We start from the raw sequence: 17,205 nt of genomic DNA on the forward strand, positions 1-17,205 counted from the left end.
ATCCTATCCCCAGGAGACTATGTGGGTAGGGAGAAGGAACAATCTTCCTGGAGGGCACCCTGTCTCTAATACAGGTCTATGCCAGATTAATGATACTTTGTCAACATTTTAAACTGTTTCACTGCACTTAAGAAAGGAGAGGAAGTATCCTATTATGAAGCTTCAACACCAGTGTTTCCCAAAGAGAGAGATGCAAAGGTCTAGCCAAAGAAAGGACACTGACAAAGGAGGTATGAATTAAAATACCCAGGTAAGCTTTTAGCACCACAGGGAAGGGCTGCAGAGCCATGACTGATTTCACTTTTTTCTGTAAGATGGACTCAAGTCTTCAAAAATTTGGGGAACACTGCATTGCATGAAGAGCTGAAATAACATGCACCTTAATAATACTACAAGTGACACCCCTTAACTGACATTTTTGGGTTATGACTGACTAACCAGAAAAGAAAATTCAGAGCTTCCGTCTGCAAAACTTTCATGCTTTAACTCACAGTGCCTAATGCAGCAGGAACAGAAGCATACAGCCTTAAGGCTCATTGTTTACAGCACAGAGTTAAATAAGGGAGAATGTGATTCTCATTTCATGTACCTGGTTTAAGTTTGCTGTGGTGCCGTACTTCTACATGGTTTGGGTGGTTAACCTGAGCATGGGGATGCACTTTACTTTGCCCCTCAGAATAGTTCACAAAGATAAAGCCATCTTTCTCATCCAAGCTGAGCTGGTCTGACCAACGTCTTGAGTCATCGGAGCCACTGTCTGCTGACCATGCTGCTGCCGTCCTGGATGATGATGGTACAGGCCTGTGGCTGGTGCTCTCTGGTTGACTCTGGCTCTCCCGTGGTTTAGTGTCCTGACTGATACACTGATCATCTGCTTCGGAGTCACTGCTGTCCTCATCCTGGGCTTCCTGCCCTATTTTATATAGCACAAGAGAATAGAAGAAGTTAGCACAACAGAAGTATTTATATCTCATTCTCTTTCCTTTTACAAAGTTGCATCGCTGCAACATCTACAGAAGAACCTAGTGGGTGTAACTGGAGTCATTCCTGTAATCACAGACAGGTATATCATCAAAGCAGTGCAGGGTTTTAGCTAGCTGTGTGATAGCCACTGATATGGGTCACACATAATCTGTGCATGTGTCCCACTGAATATTCACCCCATAAGACAACAAGATTACCTACACTCTGCTATTTGCCTGGAAATACCACTTCTTGAGAGATACTGGATTGGATTTTCAAAAATGGCTTAATTGACTTTCATTGGTATTTGTGCTTCTAAATCACTTATGTGATTTTGAAAATTCCATTTTCCCTGGATTTCTACCCCAAGATCTAAAACTTAGTTACACTCTTCCAAATCTAATTCAGTGAAACTGAGGATGCAGCGTGCAAGCTGTGTCAGGGAAGACATTGCTCTTTCAGCATCATCCTTTGACTCTTTTGTGAGTCTCTTGTGTGTGTGATAGGAATTTATTTCCCCATCCTATCATTGTTGCATAAAAGCAGCAACCACTTACTGGAACATGCACCACCCTAACCCTGAATTTTACAGTTCTAAATCCTGTATTTAAAAAATTCATTATTTTACATGTACATACCACATACATAATGCTTGATGGAAAAAGAAACAGAAGTGATAATTTCAGTAGTTTACTGCTGGCGTGATACAGAACTAGAGAGGTTAGAATGACTATTAAAGCTGAACTAAAGTTTTAAAATCAGTATAAAAAAACCATGTCTAAGATCCCAGCTGCCTACTCTTGTTTCAGTAGGCTATGTTTGTAGCATTTTTTAATAATCACAGTGAATGCTAGGCACTGTTGTATAATTAGGGGGAGGGGTTAATGGAAAATGCATATGGATATGATAAAGTCCTGGCAGGTGAAAAGTTCAGTTTAATAAACAACCCTGACAATTACTTTAAATTCACATTTATTCAATGTCCTTTAGAGTACCTATAGTTAGTTACATTTTACGCAGGGGCTACTTACATTTGATCTCACAAGATATCTTAATCTAACATTTATTTTGAATATGAAGATGAAAAGATAGCCACCAAGAAAATGGCCATAGTTAGTGTGCACTGAATTAGTTGTGAAGACGAGAATAGTATCTGCTCCCAAGGACATAAGTAATGCTGTTAGAGCATGCCTTTTTTTAAGAAAGTAGTGTAACACTACTATGTATAGGTTTTGGTTCAGGTATCTTATGGTCCTGTTTATAGGGCAGGGAATGATTAACTGTTTTTGTTATTGGGGTTTTTTAATACATCCACAGTTAACAGTGGAAACTGCACAAAGGGATCAGATAATATGAGCTGGATTTTTTATATTAACACAGGGTGGCCACATGTGGCTCTTCAGACATTAATAGGCAGCTCCTTGTATATGCACCGACTCCAGAGCTACAGGCCCCAACTTCCAAGGTGCAGGGGGTGCTCACTGCTCAACCCCTGGCTCTGCCACAAGCCCTGCCCCCGCTCCACCCCTTCCCGCCCCCTCCCCATAACCTGCTGTGCCCTCGCTCCTGCCCACCACAGAGCCTCCTGCATGCCACAAAACAGCTGTCAGGGGGCCGCTGACCGATTACTGTGGCTCTTTGGAAATGTGCATTGGTAAATTATGGCTCCTTCTCAGGCTCAGGTTGGCCACCCATGTATAAAACAGGAGCAACCATTGAAGTCAATGGAATTACACAGGTGTGAAAGGAGAATCAAGTACTCTCTCTATTAGTTGGTCCAAAATGTGTGTTGTACCATGGTCTAAAATGTGCATCACCATTCCTGCGGTTTACAGCTATAGTATTTTACCGAGGTACTGAGAAAATTAAACAAAACACCTATTTGTGCTTCTGGACAATCCTCTTGCATTTCCAGGATCTCCACAGGCTCTGGAGCTGGTGTTTCAGGTACTTGCAAAAACTCCATCCGCCAGAACTTTGGTGTGGGAGGGGGAGACAGAGGAAGAGAAGCATAAGATAAACATTTATATCTTTATAGGCTGCCTATAAAATACTTTATGAACTAAGAGCAGAATATCCACATTGCCCATCACCATTTACACTATAAATCCACTTTTTAGGGGGTAGGTACCACATGGGGTTCTCCCCTCTGGAAATCAAACCCGGATCACAAATGAATGAATTCTGCAGCATCAGCCCAGTTTTATGAAAAAGCCACCACCTATGGCAATTTGACATGAGCAGGTCTCTGCTTAGGGATTGCAACAGAACAGGAGTGTTTCAAGTGGAGATACAGAGATGCTACTAGCTCTCTCTCTCCTTCTGCAAGAAAAACTGGCCCACTGAAGTCTTGCAAAATACTTCAGGCAGAAAAGTAGTTCAGCAGTAACCAAAACAGACTGGAAAGGGGTGAAAATTAAAAAAAACACCACACTGATACCTGTCAATTATCACATCACCCCACACGCATCAAAAAGCAGAAGAAAAAACCCAGCATGCTACAGACTGTCAGTCCAGAAAGGGCTATGTGTGTCTGCAGTTTACATCTATACTTTCTCCGCAACTTCGATGTTATTTTAATCCCTGGACAACCCCTAGTGCGAGTACCTAAGCAGAGACTCCTACTTACTCGGACAACTCCGTCTGAATGTCCTGTCACTATGACGTTCTGTGTATCCCACTCGTTCATCTCAGACACACAGCAGCATAGGATTTGCTGGCTCCGCCCAGTGAAAGTGTTCATGCTCACAACAGGGTTTCCATTAATACTCCACACATGGATGTAAGTGCCAGCACATGACACAATATCACCCTGACAAAGGAAACAAAACCCAAATCCTTTAAATTTCAATCTGGATCTTGGGCATTTACAAAAATACTTCATTTGAGCAGAAACATAGGACAATGGGTGCTTAAAGTTTAGACTCCTAATCCATAGTTCGACATTTGAAGAGGTATCCTGATTTTCTGAAGTGCTGAGCACCTAGCAGGCCTCTGATTTAGGTACTTAAATACAGGCTTAGGGAGCCTAACTTTAGGCATCCATTTTTGAAAACCTATGTCAGAGAAATACAAACCTCACGGAGACCTATGATATGTAGGTAATTAATAAATTCATTTGAGCTCGAGCCCAGCATCGTCCATGGCAGGACTATTCACAACAGTACATATTCAGTATCTTGTCCAATCTAGTTTTACATGTCCCAACCTATGGGGCTTCCTTTTCTGTCTTGCAGCTTTATAGGACATTAACCCTCATTATCTTGCTTTAAAAAGGAGTTCTGGCTTGTTTTCACTCTAAGTTACCTTGCGTTACCCTAGCACTAAACTCCAACTAAAGATGTGTGTGTGGGGACAGGAGTTAGGTTAGGAGCAACACTCGAGTTATACCCCATGTTAACACTGCAGTGAAGACAGGCCCTTAGTATCTCAGGGTTGATGCTTATAACAGAGCAATCTTCACTACTACATCAGGCACAGGCATAGGTCATGGTAGTTGCTATTTCAATACTATAGGATTTTATGATATGTTGCCCTTTCTTTATGGTTGAATAAACTCCCTTCACTGCATGAGTATTCCTCTTTTGGACTACACTGCTCAACAAGCATTTCACATTTTCACTAGGGTCCAAATTTCATTAGGTGGTTTGGAAGCAGCCAGTTACATGGCTTTTGGGAGTGTGGAAGCCAGTAAATAATTAACAAGGTTTTAAAGAGATCTTAATGAATGTTAGTTAGCATGAGTTAGGTTAACTGTGACCCTGGTGACGTGAGGAAGCAAGATAATGTAAGACAGAGGGAATTGTGTGAAAGTTATTACGACCTTGCAATATGCAGTCTTGCAGTCTTGTTTTTCTAGTGAGATAGCAGAGAAGCTTATGTATAAACAAAATGTATTTGTTGCTTTTTACTGTCTGTATTATTGTTAGAAATTGTCTGTAAAAGGTATAAAGGCTTGCTGTGATTGTTTACCAGTTGAGAGACCTGTCCAGGACTGGGGTGACCCTGTATCCTATGGCACTCTCTCCCTCCATGGTAATTACTGGAGAAATAATAAAGTATTTGGTTTTGCTGCATCCAAACAAAAAGCGAGAACTGAGTTTTTCTTCGACAATTTGGGGGCTCGTCCGGGATGGCAACGCCCACGGACCCACAGACGCCTACTACGGATCATTCCCCTTCGAACCCCATGGCGCCACATGAGAGGTATGAGACCTTTTGAAATCTCTATTGGGGTATCGGAGGAGGACTTTCCGTGAGGACGTCTGTCTCTGTTGGGCTCACGCCATCTGAACTTATTGACTGTGCAGCAGGATCAGATGCAAAGTGGTATTGGGGAGAGGCCCCAATAAGGTTAGTTTATGGCAGTACTGGGAACTGCTGAGTTGGCCAAGGTAAATGCATAAGGTAATGCATAAGGTAAATGCATAGGTAAATGCATTAGAATGCACCGGTGCTGAGGGGTTTTTACCGCCTCAAGAGGGGTTGTCATACCGCCTCATGGTATTGGTCCGGACCAGGTAAAGATGCATCATGGTTAAAATAAAAAAAAAGAGATAAAAAGGTTAAAAAAAAAAAAAAAAAAAAAAAGAAGGGGTTAAAAAAAAAAAGAAAAAGGCCTCTGAAACCAAGGCTGTCTAAGAAACACATACGAGAAAATATGGGGTAATTCCTCTGTTTTGCCTAGAATCAACAAGAGTATTTGTATATTTTAAGTATTTAATTGCCCAGACGGGGTGGACCTCTGTTTGTCTTTCAGATAATCAAAGAAAACTAATGCCAGCAGCACAGCATTCAACGTACCTTGATTTACTGGCACAGTAAAAAATTATGTTGTGTGTTCTATGTTCTGTCTTGTTGTGTTTTTTTTCGTAGCCAGAATTGTTGTGTTTAATATTTTCATGAGATGGTCTGATTTGATATCAAGCGGAAATGTTGGATTGAGATGCAGATACTTGTTTTGTTCAATTTAGAATACAAAGTGTTTGGTTACATCAGAAAATGTGATATACTAAAGTCTAATACATTTTCTTAAGTAAGAGAAAGAAACTACATTGGCCACATCTTTTAATTGAGAATTGTTGTTAAAATTTGCATACTGACAGGGTTAATTGGAAGCGAGGACATGAAAAGTTAACCCACTCCCCATATTGTACAAGGGATCCTTCTGGCTACCTCAGACTTTTAGCCAGAGGGCTGGGGATGGTGGATAGCTATTGGACTAGAAGTTATATTAAGTGAACTTCTCAAAGTGGGTGTGCTTGTCCTGGCTTGTTCTTCCAAAGTTCTGTAATAAGGTTATTTTAGTGAAAGGGTATATGTGGCATACATTGAATGATAATACTTCTGTACTGTATAACAGTACTGTTTATGTGTTCATGGTATGAAAAAGGTGTATAATTGAAGAGTAAAAGTTTCCTTTGTAGGTTAAATGGAAAAAGCCAAGAAGAGAATGGCTAACATGCGCTGGCCCCAGTCAAGGACACCGCTTGGCTGCCTACCAAGAGAAGGGGGGGGGAAATGCTTGCTGCAGTTACACGAGATTGGTGTGCACCGGCCAGCCCACTCTCCTCCTTGGGACCTTTTGTAAATATTCAGATTGATTTTATTTAAATGTCTAAATGTTGTGGTTATGAATATGTATTAGTTTTAATTGATGTATTTACCACTTGGGTTGAAGCTTTTCCCTGCAGGACAGTAGATGTCTTTGCTTACAGATTTTGTACCACGTTTTGGCATCCCTGTGACTATCAACAGTGGTCGTGGAACTCACTTTACTGGACAGATTGTAAAGGAGTTATGTGCAGCTCACTGCCCTCACCACCCACAGTCTGCTGGGACAGTGGAACGCCGGAACGGGACTTACAAAAAAATAAACTGGCCAAGATTTGTGCTGAGACACACTTAAAGTGGCCAGATGCCCTTCCTTTGGCACTGATGTGTATGAGAGCCATTCCCAATCGAATTACTGGACTCAGCCCTCATGAAATTTGACAGGACACCCAATGCTGACTACCAACTGCACCCCCACTAACCCCAGCTCAGATGGACATTCATTTGCTGGATAACATAATGCTTAAATATTGTCAGGCACTAATGAAATGTGTTAAGTCTTTTTATACACAGGTGATGGAAGCACTACCAAAGGATCCTGTGCAACCTTGCCACTCGTTGGAACCAGGAGCCTGGGTCTACATAAAGATCCATCAGCGAAAGACTGCCTTGGCTCCATGCTGGAAAGGCCCTTTCCAAGTCCTGCTGACTACCGACACCGCTGTGAAGTGCCACAGACTGACTGCTTGGACCCAGGATTCTCACTGCAAAAACACCCCTCCACATCAGAAGAATTTTCCTATTGATGATTAGCCTATTCTTTCTTCTAGTTCTACTGTGCTTCTGGACAGCTTCTGGACAACCTCTCCCTTGTCCACTGACAGACCAACTGTGCCTTTAGACTTTTCTAGAAAAAGCACAGCTATTACAGGGTGATATGTGCTGGAAACCTCTCCCCTGTAGGATGCTAAACCTTGATTGTTTTGGGAAGGCAGAAGAAGCACTCACTCCACTGACATTGCCAAAGTCCAGGAATTCCTGACTAAAAGGACATTGAGAACTGACCCTGGTGAAGAAACACAGAATTACATACTGGCAGGAAGAAATTTGTGGGACCCATGCTTGGGACTGTGGTATTAATTGGATTTTGGGGTTTATTCTACAGGCTGCGCCCTGTGTTCTGGATAAATCCTTCAGTATGTATTGCCCTCCCTAATTGGATTTTAACTGACATTGCCCTTATCCAGTTTTCTACATACCCAGATTGCTCACAAGGGGCTGCCATTAGATTAGCACAACAAAAGGCATGGGTTATTTCCTCTGGACAAAAGGGGAATTGACCAGATCCCTGTGGGCTGGAGCCAATAGTGTGGTAGCCATTTGGACTATTCTTAAAGGCCAAGAACATGATAAGGAATTGGGGCAACTAGAAAAGGCCGCTAGTCTTATTTTTGAAGCTCAGCTATCTTGAGTACAGGCTGAAGTTGGTGAGTTACATGTCGTTTCCACCCTTAGTTCTATGACCCAGAAGGAGACTGACAGAGATGGTATTGAATATCACTGAGGCTGGGAAGGCATTGCAGTGGGATCTGGACCAGACTTGGCCCACTGCCCTTACAGACACGTCAGGAGTACCATCTGATCTGTGGTCATGAAGACATACTTGGACACTTTCTGGATGGAAGTGTGGACATTCACAGTGCTCCTTCCAAGCATATGGACCAGTTAGGGGGTGTGGGCTCCCACATACCGAATCCTGCTGGGTCCATGGGGAGGATGCATGTGGAACTGAATTATTTACCGAGGCATCTGGGAAATTAGACCACCTGGTATACCTACCTGATTTATAGACAGTACCCCTAGAATAACGCCTGATGGGATATACATATTGATTTTACCATTGCTGCAGGCAATTATATCATTTACTGGCCTGCAGATAGAATGCAGATAGAATGTAGATAGAATGCAGATAAAATATTGCAAGTAGCTCTTAGATTTTAGGTATATTTTGATTGGACTAGAATAATGCCTGATCGGTTTCACAATTTGCTTTCATTGTTACCAAAGGTTCTAAGAATCTCTGAATTGCAAGGGCAAATTCCCATGCTTTAGAATATATATCATGCTGGAAGGAATGCCTTTCATACAGCTTATAGAGTGTTTACTTTATGTACTAGGTATGATGTTTTGTGCTTTGTGTTCGCAATTGTACAACAGCCCCATTATATTATTCCTATGGGATTGTTATTGTTTGTAATGTTGTTAGTTAATTTAGGATTATATTATTGTTGTTGTTGTTGTTGTAAATAACGTAAGAATAGCAATACCTTTCATGTTCATTCTAATCATGCATTGTCATTACGTCCCATGACGGTTGACATGTTTGCTGTAGAATCTGAAGTCCATGGTTTCATGCGAATTGAGAGTTGAAATTGTTTGTTGTACTAGAAGTACAAAAGGGGGGAGTGTGGAAGCCAGTAAATAATTAACAAGGTTTTAAAGAGATCTTAATGAATGTTAGTTAGCATGAGTTAGGTTAACTGTGACCCTGGTGACGTGAGGAAGCAAGATAATGTAAGACAGAGGGAATTGTGTGAAAGTTATTACGACCTTGCAATATGCAGTCTTGCAGTCTTGTTTTTCTAGTGAGATAGCAGAGAAGCTTATGTATAAACAAAATGTATTTGTTGCTTTTTACTGTCTGTATTATTGTTAGAAATTGTCTGTAAAAGGTATAAAGGCTTGCTGTGATTGTTTACCAGTTGAGAGACCTGTCCAGGACTGGGGTGACCCTGTATCCTATGGCACTCTCTCCCTCCATGGTAATTACTGGAGAAATAATAAAGTATTTGGTTTTGCTGCATCCAAACAAAAAGCGAGAACTGAGTTTTTCTTCGACAGGAGTAAGTTGTACAAATATCCCAAAAGCCGCTGAAGAGTTTGATGCTTTCCTTTTGTTTGAACAATATATGGTTCTGCTTAAAATATGTAACAGTATAAAAAGGACTTAAATCAACAAAGCTGTAGCTATGTACATGTTTTGGAACTCTTGTGTGTGCACATTCAAATAAAATCAATTAAATTAATTGGATTGACCGTCATGAAAAAGCCTTTTGTTATCCTGTCAAAAAAAGAGTTTAGGATACGAATATTTAAGTTTCTGAACATACATCATGCAGTGTATTGGTTCTTACCGTTAATTCATTTATACAAAGTGCTGAAACTGGAGCCCTGTGACCTCGGAGCTGTGTTAGAAATGATAATTTGTTCAAATCCCATATGATGCAGGTACGGTCACGTGATCCACTCACAATTATGTGATAAGCTAGTGATGCTGTTGCGCAGGTGACAGTATCAGTATGACCAAGCAATGCCTAAGAACAAAACCAAACAAAAATCACTGACCATTTAAAAATCAAGATAGGATGTTATTCTAAAAGAGCTGCTCTAGGGATTATTTGGGGGAATTTCTATGGCCTTTGTGTTAAACAGGAGATCAGACTAGATGATCACAGTGGCTTTGGAATCTATGAGAAAAAAATATGTATTCTACAGAATATATAAAGCACAGGAATTCATTACAGTACATTAATTCATGTAAATGGAATGGAGAATTTATTTAGTTGAACTGGGACTTTCAAAAAGCAAATGATACATGTTTAAGATATAAATGGATTTCAGATAATAGGAGTATTTAGAAAAGAAGGGTTTTACAGTATACTGCGAATTGTCAACCATAACATTATGACCATTTTATTCTTGCATAATTGCCTTTAGTACAGACTCATAACAAGACACATTATTAGGCTACTAGCACACACCTTGAGGGTGTGGTTCACCTGAGAACTGCACCAGTAATCTAGTAATACTCAACAGGGCACAGTTTATTGCACATACATATATGACATATACAGAGTATGAGCTCATTCATTTAAAAAACAAACACAATTTATAGAGGTTTTAGGAACTGTGTTTCATTGTGGAAGGCTAACAGACATACAAAAGAAAACTCCAGGGAAAAGTTATAAACACATTTCTCTCCCCTCGTTTTATTATTTTAAAAAAGTTTGACCCCTTCTGCTTCCTCCAAGCCCATACCGGGATCACAGCTGTCTATTTTCAGTATCCGTGTATGTTCCAGTGGCCATTTAAAATTTTCTATAATATAGCTCAATTGTGAATATTAGATAGCTCCCTATTTAATTATTATAATAGAAAATTAGTTAAAAAGGAACTCTGGGCCATAAACTGTGACTGAAAAATCAGCTGGAAAATTGGAAGCAAGGGAAGATCAGAAGAGTAATTTTCTCCTCTGAAAACACTCCTGCTTTTACATCTTACTGTTATCCAAACAAGAGCCCTAGAACAGCTCTTGATTCAGGTTTTTAGTTAACTTAAAAGGCAGCTTTTCTAGTGCTCTAGATGGCCCAGCCTGAAGCAGGAGGGACTAGAGGAAATATTATCTTTTCCTGTAGGGATCCTAGCTGTGCACTGCTAGGAGTTGGTGCACCACAGTCATCACCAAAGTAGTAAAATGGCCACTCAGGCTATGGCTTTGGATAATGAGTGTTTACACACCATACTCTAGTAGAAAATGAAAGTTATTTTAACTAACTTGTGTATTTGCTCTCACAAGTTAGTTAAATTGTACCTCATGAAACACTCCTGGTTATAAAGACGAGTTACCTAGAACTATGAAATACCATTTGTACAACACTTGGGAGTTGATTCAGTGGCGCAGGAGATTTTATGCTAACTTAGAGATAGTTGGCTTAGTCTAAGTACGTTATCCAAAAAGCAATGTACTGAGGCAACAAAGCAAGAAACATCATAAAACTTTTCTAAGCAAATACACCCTGCTCCCCCAACACAGGACTGCCAGGTTTTTGCCCTAAAACCATTTTTTTCAGTTAAGTAGAAAATGTCAAATTTTGAAGAGAAGGCGTGAAAGATTTCAGTAAAAGGGGTCTGACAATTCAAATGGTATTGGAGAGTCTATCTGTGAATTTTGCAAGTTGCTGGATGCTATTTGTGCAAATCAGTTCCATGCAGTATTTCAGAAAAATGTTCTCTCCCCGCCCACAGAAACACTTTCCAGTGACAAGATACCTTCATATTTTCACACACTCCCAAAACACTTTTTGCTTGGGGTTCTTTTTAAAGCAAGCCACTGTTTCAGCGCCAGAATGGTTTTAATCAGTGACTCTAGAACGGTAATCTGTTCAGTTGGAAGTTCTACTGCAATGTGGAGCCACTGAGTCCCCTCCCTTCTTCCTCTGACCTTGGAACATGATTTTATTTATTTTTTACCTGTTTCAGAGTGAGTGTTTTAGCTTTTTCTTTGGAGGTGCCCATCTCCCACACACAAACCACCGTGCTTATTCCTCCAGTGATGACCAGTTTGGGGTTTGGACAGATTGCACATAGAATCTGTCCCCATTCTGACAAACATTCATAAACAACCACTGCCTACAAAATAAAAAATAAAGACAAAGTGAAGAAGGCATACATCTAGTCTTGCAAGTTTGTTGTTGATAGCATTAGTGTTTTCAAGGAAACTTTAGCACAGTCACTGTTATTTAACTGATCTGTTTTCCACCGATAACTCAAAAGTTGGGTCAGAAGAAATATATGAAAGTAACTTCAGTTAAAAAAATGTTTACATAGTTTGAATGCCAAGAAACAAACAAAACACAATTTACAACTGTTTAGTATTTAAGATTAATCTATACTAAATGTTTATCATGCAATTAAATTGGAAACAATGCCAGAGCATATAGTGAGAACATTACATATTTGTTCCCGATGAGCACTGGCGCTTGCAGTTAAAACAGTTTTCTTTCTCTCAATTCCTCTTCCATCCTGCTGCAATTCCCAGACTAGTAGCCATTATCAGGCAATACTGACCACTTCTCCAGCAGCACACAAAAGGGTTGTTTTTGGCCGAAATAGGCCTGAACAAGAACTAATCAGATGCGCCTGAACGTTCAGAAATATCGATCCTGATCTGGATTTTAGGGATCAGGTTCCTTGCCAGGGCCAAATCCTGCATCTATATTATTTAACAGGCAAGGCTACCAGATCAAGTCTATTATGCTAGGTACTCATTAATGTACAAGAAATAATCGTCGCTGCCCCAATGAGCTAACAGTCTAGAAGACAAGACAAAATATGTGTATGAAAGAAACAAGTGCAACAAAAAAATGGGATGTGTACAATTCTTAAGCCAATCAGGAGCATCAGTTGCATCTCACCACCTGCCTAACCTTAGCAGGTTGCAGTTTTCTCAAGAGAGTGTTACATTATTCTTCTTGATGTAAATGGGAATTTGCCTAAGAATTCAATAAAAAGCGAGTCTGATCTTCAATTTTTGGCCCCTAGTTTACTCAGGAGAAAGTGTCTCTCTCCCCCTTTTGGGTTTTCACTCTACTACCTTCAGCGCCAACTTCTGCCACAAGATGGTGCCACACCAGATACTGCAGATTTACTGTAGAAACCCTGCAGTTCATTCTTGTTCATTGTATTATGGAAATTAACTTTTTAGTAGCAATAGGTTAACTTGATTTTCCTATCATTCTTCAGGTGAAGACTTCAGCATAAATACAGCACAGACAAAATTCTTTCCCTTGTATGTACAATATATTTTCGGAGTTAGATTTTAGTAGAGAACACCAGGAAAACTTAAAATTTAGATCACAAACCTTGTCCGACTCATACGTTCCCAGTCTACAGCTGAGGTCTGCATAGCCCCAAGCAAAAGTTTTATTCCAGGTAGGTGGAATGAGAACCTTATTTTGCTCTACTGCCAGAATTCCTTTATCTGTGCAAACTATCTGTCCCACAGGCTCCTTGAGTTCTGAATAACAAACAACAATGTGTTTTATGTTACTGCAAACACACAAAAGCACAACCATTACATAAGCCTCACTGTATAATATTGTTTGTAATTATGTGACAGCCCCCTCTGATCACAGTACAAATACCATGATGCACCATAGAAACTGAAATCGCACATGCTTATATTGTATCAGTTTAAACAGTAATAATGTCACTTGTGCTGTAATCCTATCAACTCGCACAGCTAAATGCTATCAGTATTTGGACAGATCTCCTAGGGATGCCTAGGTACTTGCACTTCCACATGTGGCACTCTTCCCTCTGAATCAGTAAGGGACACTGTGTTGCTGGACATGTGGTCTTTCAGACAAAACAGAGAAGTAAGAGCCTGAACACTTGTCATTAAAGAGGACATGATATTTTTTTGTACAGCAAAAACATTGATTCTAAAATCCCAGCCAAATAATTTCATATGCCACATTTCAAATTTGATAATTATAGTCTGCCTGTCTAGCATTTTGAAATAGAGATGGCTATTCTTCACTTGCGCTCTTAGGTGACAGTGTAGTGTTGCTGTGCTCTGTTAAACAGCTGCTCCTTTTCTATCCCAGAGGTGAATGCTTTTCAATCGTGAATGAAGTAATCACTATAATATCCCTTATCTAACTCACAACGAGTTAATGTTTGTAAAGTGTTTAACATCTTCAGCTGGAAAACATGATATGCGTGCTAAATATAATTTATTAATGAATATTTTAGAACGTGTTATCAGTAGGAACCCAATTACATTTAAAAATGAGCTATTAACTATTTTGATAATTTTACTGTCTTCTTGTGGTTGAAAAAATTAAAGCCAGACATGACACTATTGCTTCTCTGTGCTATTGCCAGTACCCAAAATGTTCCTTGGAAGTCTTGAGAACGTACTTTTCTCCCATGGTAACACACAAAAACTGAGGTTACGTGGGGCACTCAAGCTAGATTTAAACATTTTAGGTTGTAGGCGGGGCACCCTCAGTAGCAGGTTCTCAGCTCTGGAATTTGCTTCCCTTGATGGTTTCAGACAGTTTGTTGAAATTAAACACAAGCTGTTAAACTTTAGGATGCGGCTTAAGGCTCATTCTTTCTACTTGAAGCCTTGCCCATGAAACAGTTAAATTTAGTTAAAATTGGTACAACTTTCTCGCATAGACAAGGCCTAAGGCAAGTGGAATTGGGGCCTCTCAGAATCTTAGAGGATTGGAGTGTTAAATCTGGAGCTGTAGTGAAGTATGAAACCCAAGAGGTAAGAAGAATCAGAAAAAGGAACATTTATTTAGCAAGAACTATGAACACTCTAGCAAGAGACCAGGAGTAAGTACTATGCTGAGTTTTACCTTTTACAGGTGCAAGGGAAGGCCTCAGGTTGTCTAAATGATGAAAAAAGATCTTGTCACTTGTGAAACCTGGGGGGACAGACATTCCAACTGCGTCTCCATTGATTCGGCTTCTAACTCGCTTTGGTGGGTGTGGTTTTTTAAATAGCTGCAATGTGTGGGTTAGGAAATAAAACACGCGTTAGTGACAAGATTATAGATTCCCATCAGCAAAGACTTTTAAAGTTTACCAACAGTATGAGATTTACTGTAAAAAAATTCTATAAATCAGCAAATGTACATAAAGTTCCTCTTATGTTATATAAATGTTTTTGTTAAATATTCAAGAAAAATACAAACCTAAACTAGAATCCAATGAGCGATACATTTTTCAATCAGGATTTTCCTTTTTAGAAAACAATTAAAATAGCCAAGTTGCTGTTTAAAGTGATTTTACATTGTTATTTCAGGCAAAAAGAGATCTTCCTTTTGGCTTTGTTACAAACTGCTGATGCAGCAGTATCATAATATTGCTATCAGTATGATAAATATACAGGTAACAGATACTGAAGAATGCATCTAGTTTTTGGAAGTCTCTGCTGAAAAATCCAGGGCAAAAATAAGTTATTCTCCATCCTTTCACTGACTGCTATTGTTGGATTTTTACATTTGAAGTATGTAGAATGAATGAGCAAAATTCTCTGTTGCTGAGGTTATTAAAATCAGATCCCTCTATAGTGCAGTCTGTGTTCTGGAAGATATGTTCTTTGTATGTAGGGCAGCTATATCTTACTATAAAAATTGAGCTTTTGAACCCTGTCGGCCAGGGTATATCCAGTTTACAAGTGCATGTTTCAATGGGTAGGAACAACACATCACTGGATTAAGGACCACCTCTAAACTGCTAGCTAATAGCAGGGGGCAATTTCATGAAGGGAAGATAGATAAATGAATTTAGATCTATGAATATTACTACATTTATTATAATCTGAACTACAAACTGGTACTTTTTCAAAGTTAAACTACATAAATATATCCCACAAACACCAGGCCATGTTGTTGGAATAACACAGACAATCAAAGGGTAGAAAAAAGTCTGAGTGGGCAGGGAGGAGCTGATTACAGCTGACACCGAAGAATCAGATTCTGCCTCATGACTGTTCTCAGCCAATCATATGATGATGAGTCAGTGATTCTGCAATGTTTACCACCTTCTGTGTCAACACTGATCTCTTCAGCAATGTTAAGCAATTGGACTGTGGTTGGAAATGGCCCATCAGAGGTGAAGACATAAATGCTCTATGTTTGCCAAAATATACAGTCAATATAAATACTCCATTTCGCAGATGGTGGGTACTATATATATGCTAAGTATTGTATGTACTTTCACATAATAAACATTTTATTTAGAAATATCTTGTAACCTCCCTTATGGCCATAATTTCTTTTAAAATGATATTGAAAAGGGGAGAGCAAACTACCATTTATTTTCATATTGGCTTTGTTTCATTTCAGTCACTTACACAGCCACCACCTGTTCAGTAATTCTTTCCAGGACAATTTACTAAGAAAGTTGGGGGGCTTTTGAGGCTGCCAGACCCTGCAGCACATCGGTGTGTGCTTTCTTGTAAATTTAATAAATTGTTAATTATAGACATCTTAACATCAGGGCCTCAAATCCAATACAATTTTAAGACTCCTCTTAAAAATCTCTCCCCTACCACATAAACCAAATCTATTAAATCTTACTTCTTTGGTCCCACATATAGCACTAGCATGATGATGGTAAACATAAGAGGAGAAAGCCCCACTGTCAGTACAGCAAAAATACATATAAAACCAACAATGAGGGCTAGATGAGGGAGAGATGTTGGAGGAAGATTCAAGAACGAAGAATGGGTTAGCAGTTCATTAGGTGTTTTTTGCAAGAAGAAAAAAGATAGGGTGACTAGGACCTATCTGGAGTGGGGCAATTATGTGAGAGATAGGCACAGGATCTAGTGCAGGGGTGGGCAAACTATGGCCCGGGGGCCACATCCGGCCCTTGAGCTCCTGAGGGGGGAGTGGGGTCCGGGGCTTGCCCTGCTCCGCACATGCCATGGCTCTGTGCGGCTCCTGGAAGCAGTGGCATGTCCCCCCTCTGGCTCCTACGTGTAGGGGGAGCTAGGGGCTCCGCACGCTGCCCCTGCTCCAAGCGCCACCCCCGCAGCTCCCATTGGCCGGGACCATGAGCATTCATGGTCTGCCATACAATTTCCATACCCAGATATGGTCCTCAGGCCAAACAGTTTGACTAGCATACACATTTTAGGATACTTATCCAAACTCTAAATATTGAGGAATTTCCCCTCACTGGTTTTCTATATTTTTTTTGCTATACTGACAGTTGGGTTTGCTGCACTTCTGATTTTGAAACATGGCAGACTCATGCAACCTACACTATTCCTCTGCCACCTTTGGAAAGGTATTAAAAGTACTTGTATATTCCTCAGTCCAA

The 17,205-nt window shown here is 40.1% G+C and overlaps 1 protein-coding gene across 1 annotated transcript in view; it reads right to left on the bottom strand.

The window, feature by feature from the left end:
• WDFY3 (WD repeat and FYVE domain containing 3) overlaps positions 1 to 17,205 on the bottom strand; it is a 238,858-nt gene that overhangs the window by 3,822 nt on the left and 217,831 nt on the right. Inside the window, exons 58-64 of the mRNA XM_045018580.1 lie at positions 14,730 to 14,877; positions 13,218 to 13,372; positions 11,827 to 11,985; positions 9,711 to 9,890; positions 3,593 to 3,775; positions 2,842 to 2,938; positions 590 to 913 (exon numbers count right to left, since the gene is read on the bottom strand). Of these exons, the coding sequence (XP_044874515.1) occupies positions 590 to 913; positions 2,842 to 2,938; positions 3,593 to 3,775; positions 9,711 to 9,890; positions 11,827 to 11,985; positions 13,218 to 13,372; positions 14,730 to 14,877 (1,246 nt within the window). The remainder of the gene's footprint in view (positions 1 to 589; positions 914 to 2,841; positions 2,939 to 3,592; positions 3,776 to 9,710; positions 9,891 to 11,826; positions 11,986 to 13,217; positions 13,373 to 14,729; positions 14,878 to 17,205) is intronic.

The sequence above is a fragment of the Mauremys mutica genome, chromosome 5, assembly GCF_020497125.1.
Source record: "Mauremys mutica isolate MM-2020 ecotype Southern chromosome 5, ASM2049712v1, whole genome shotgun sequence".
Taxonomy (NCBI): domain Eukaryota; kingdom Metazoa; phylum Chordata; order Testudines; family Geoemydidae; genus Mauremys; species Mauremys mutica.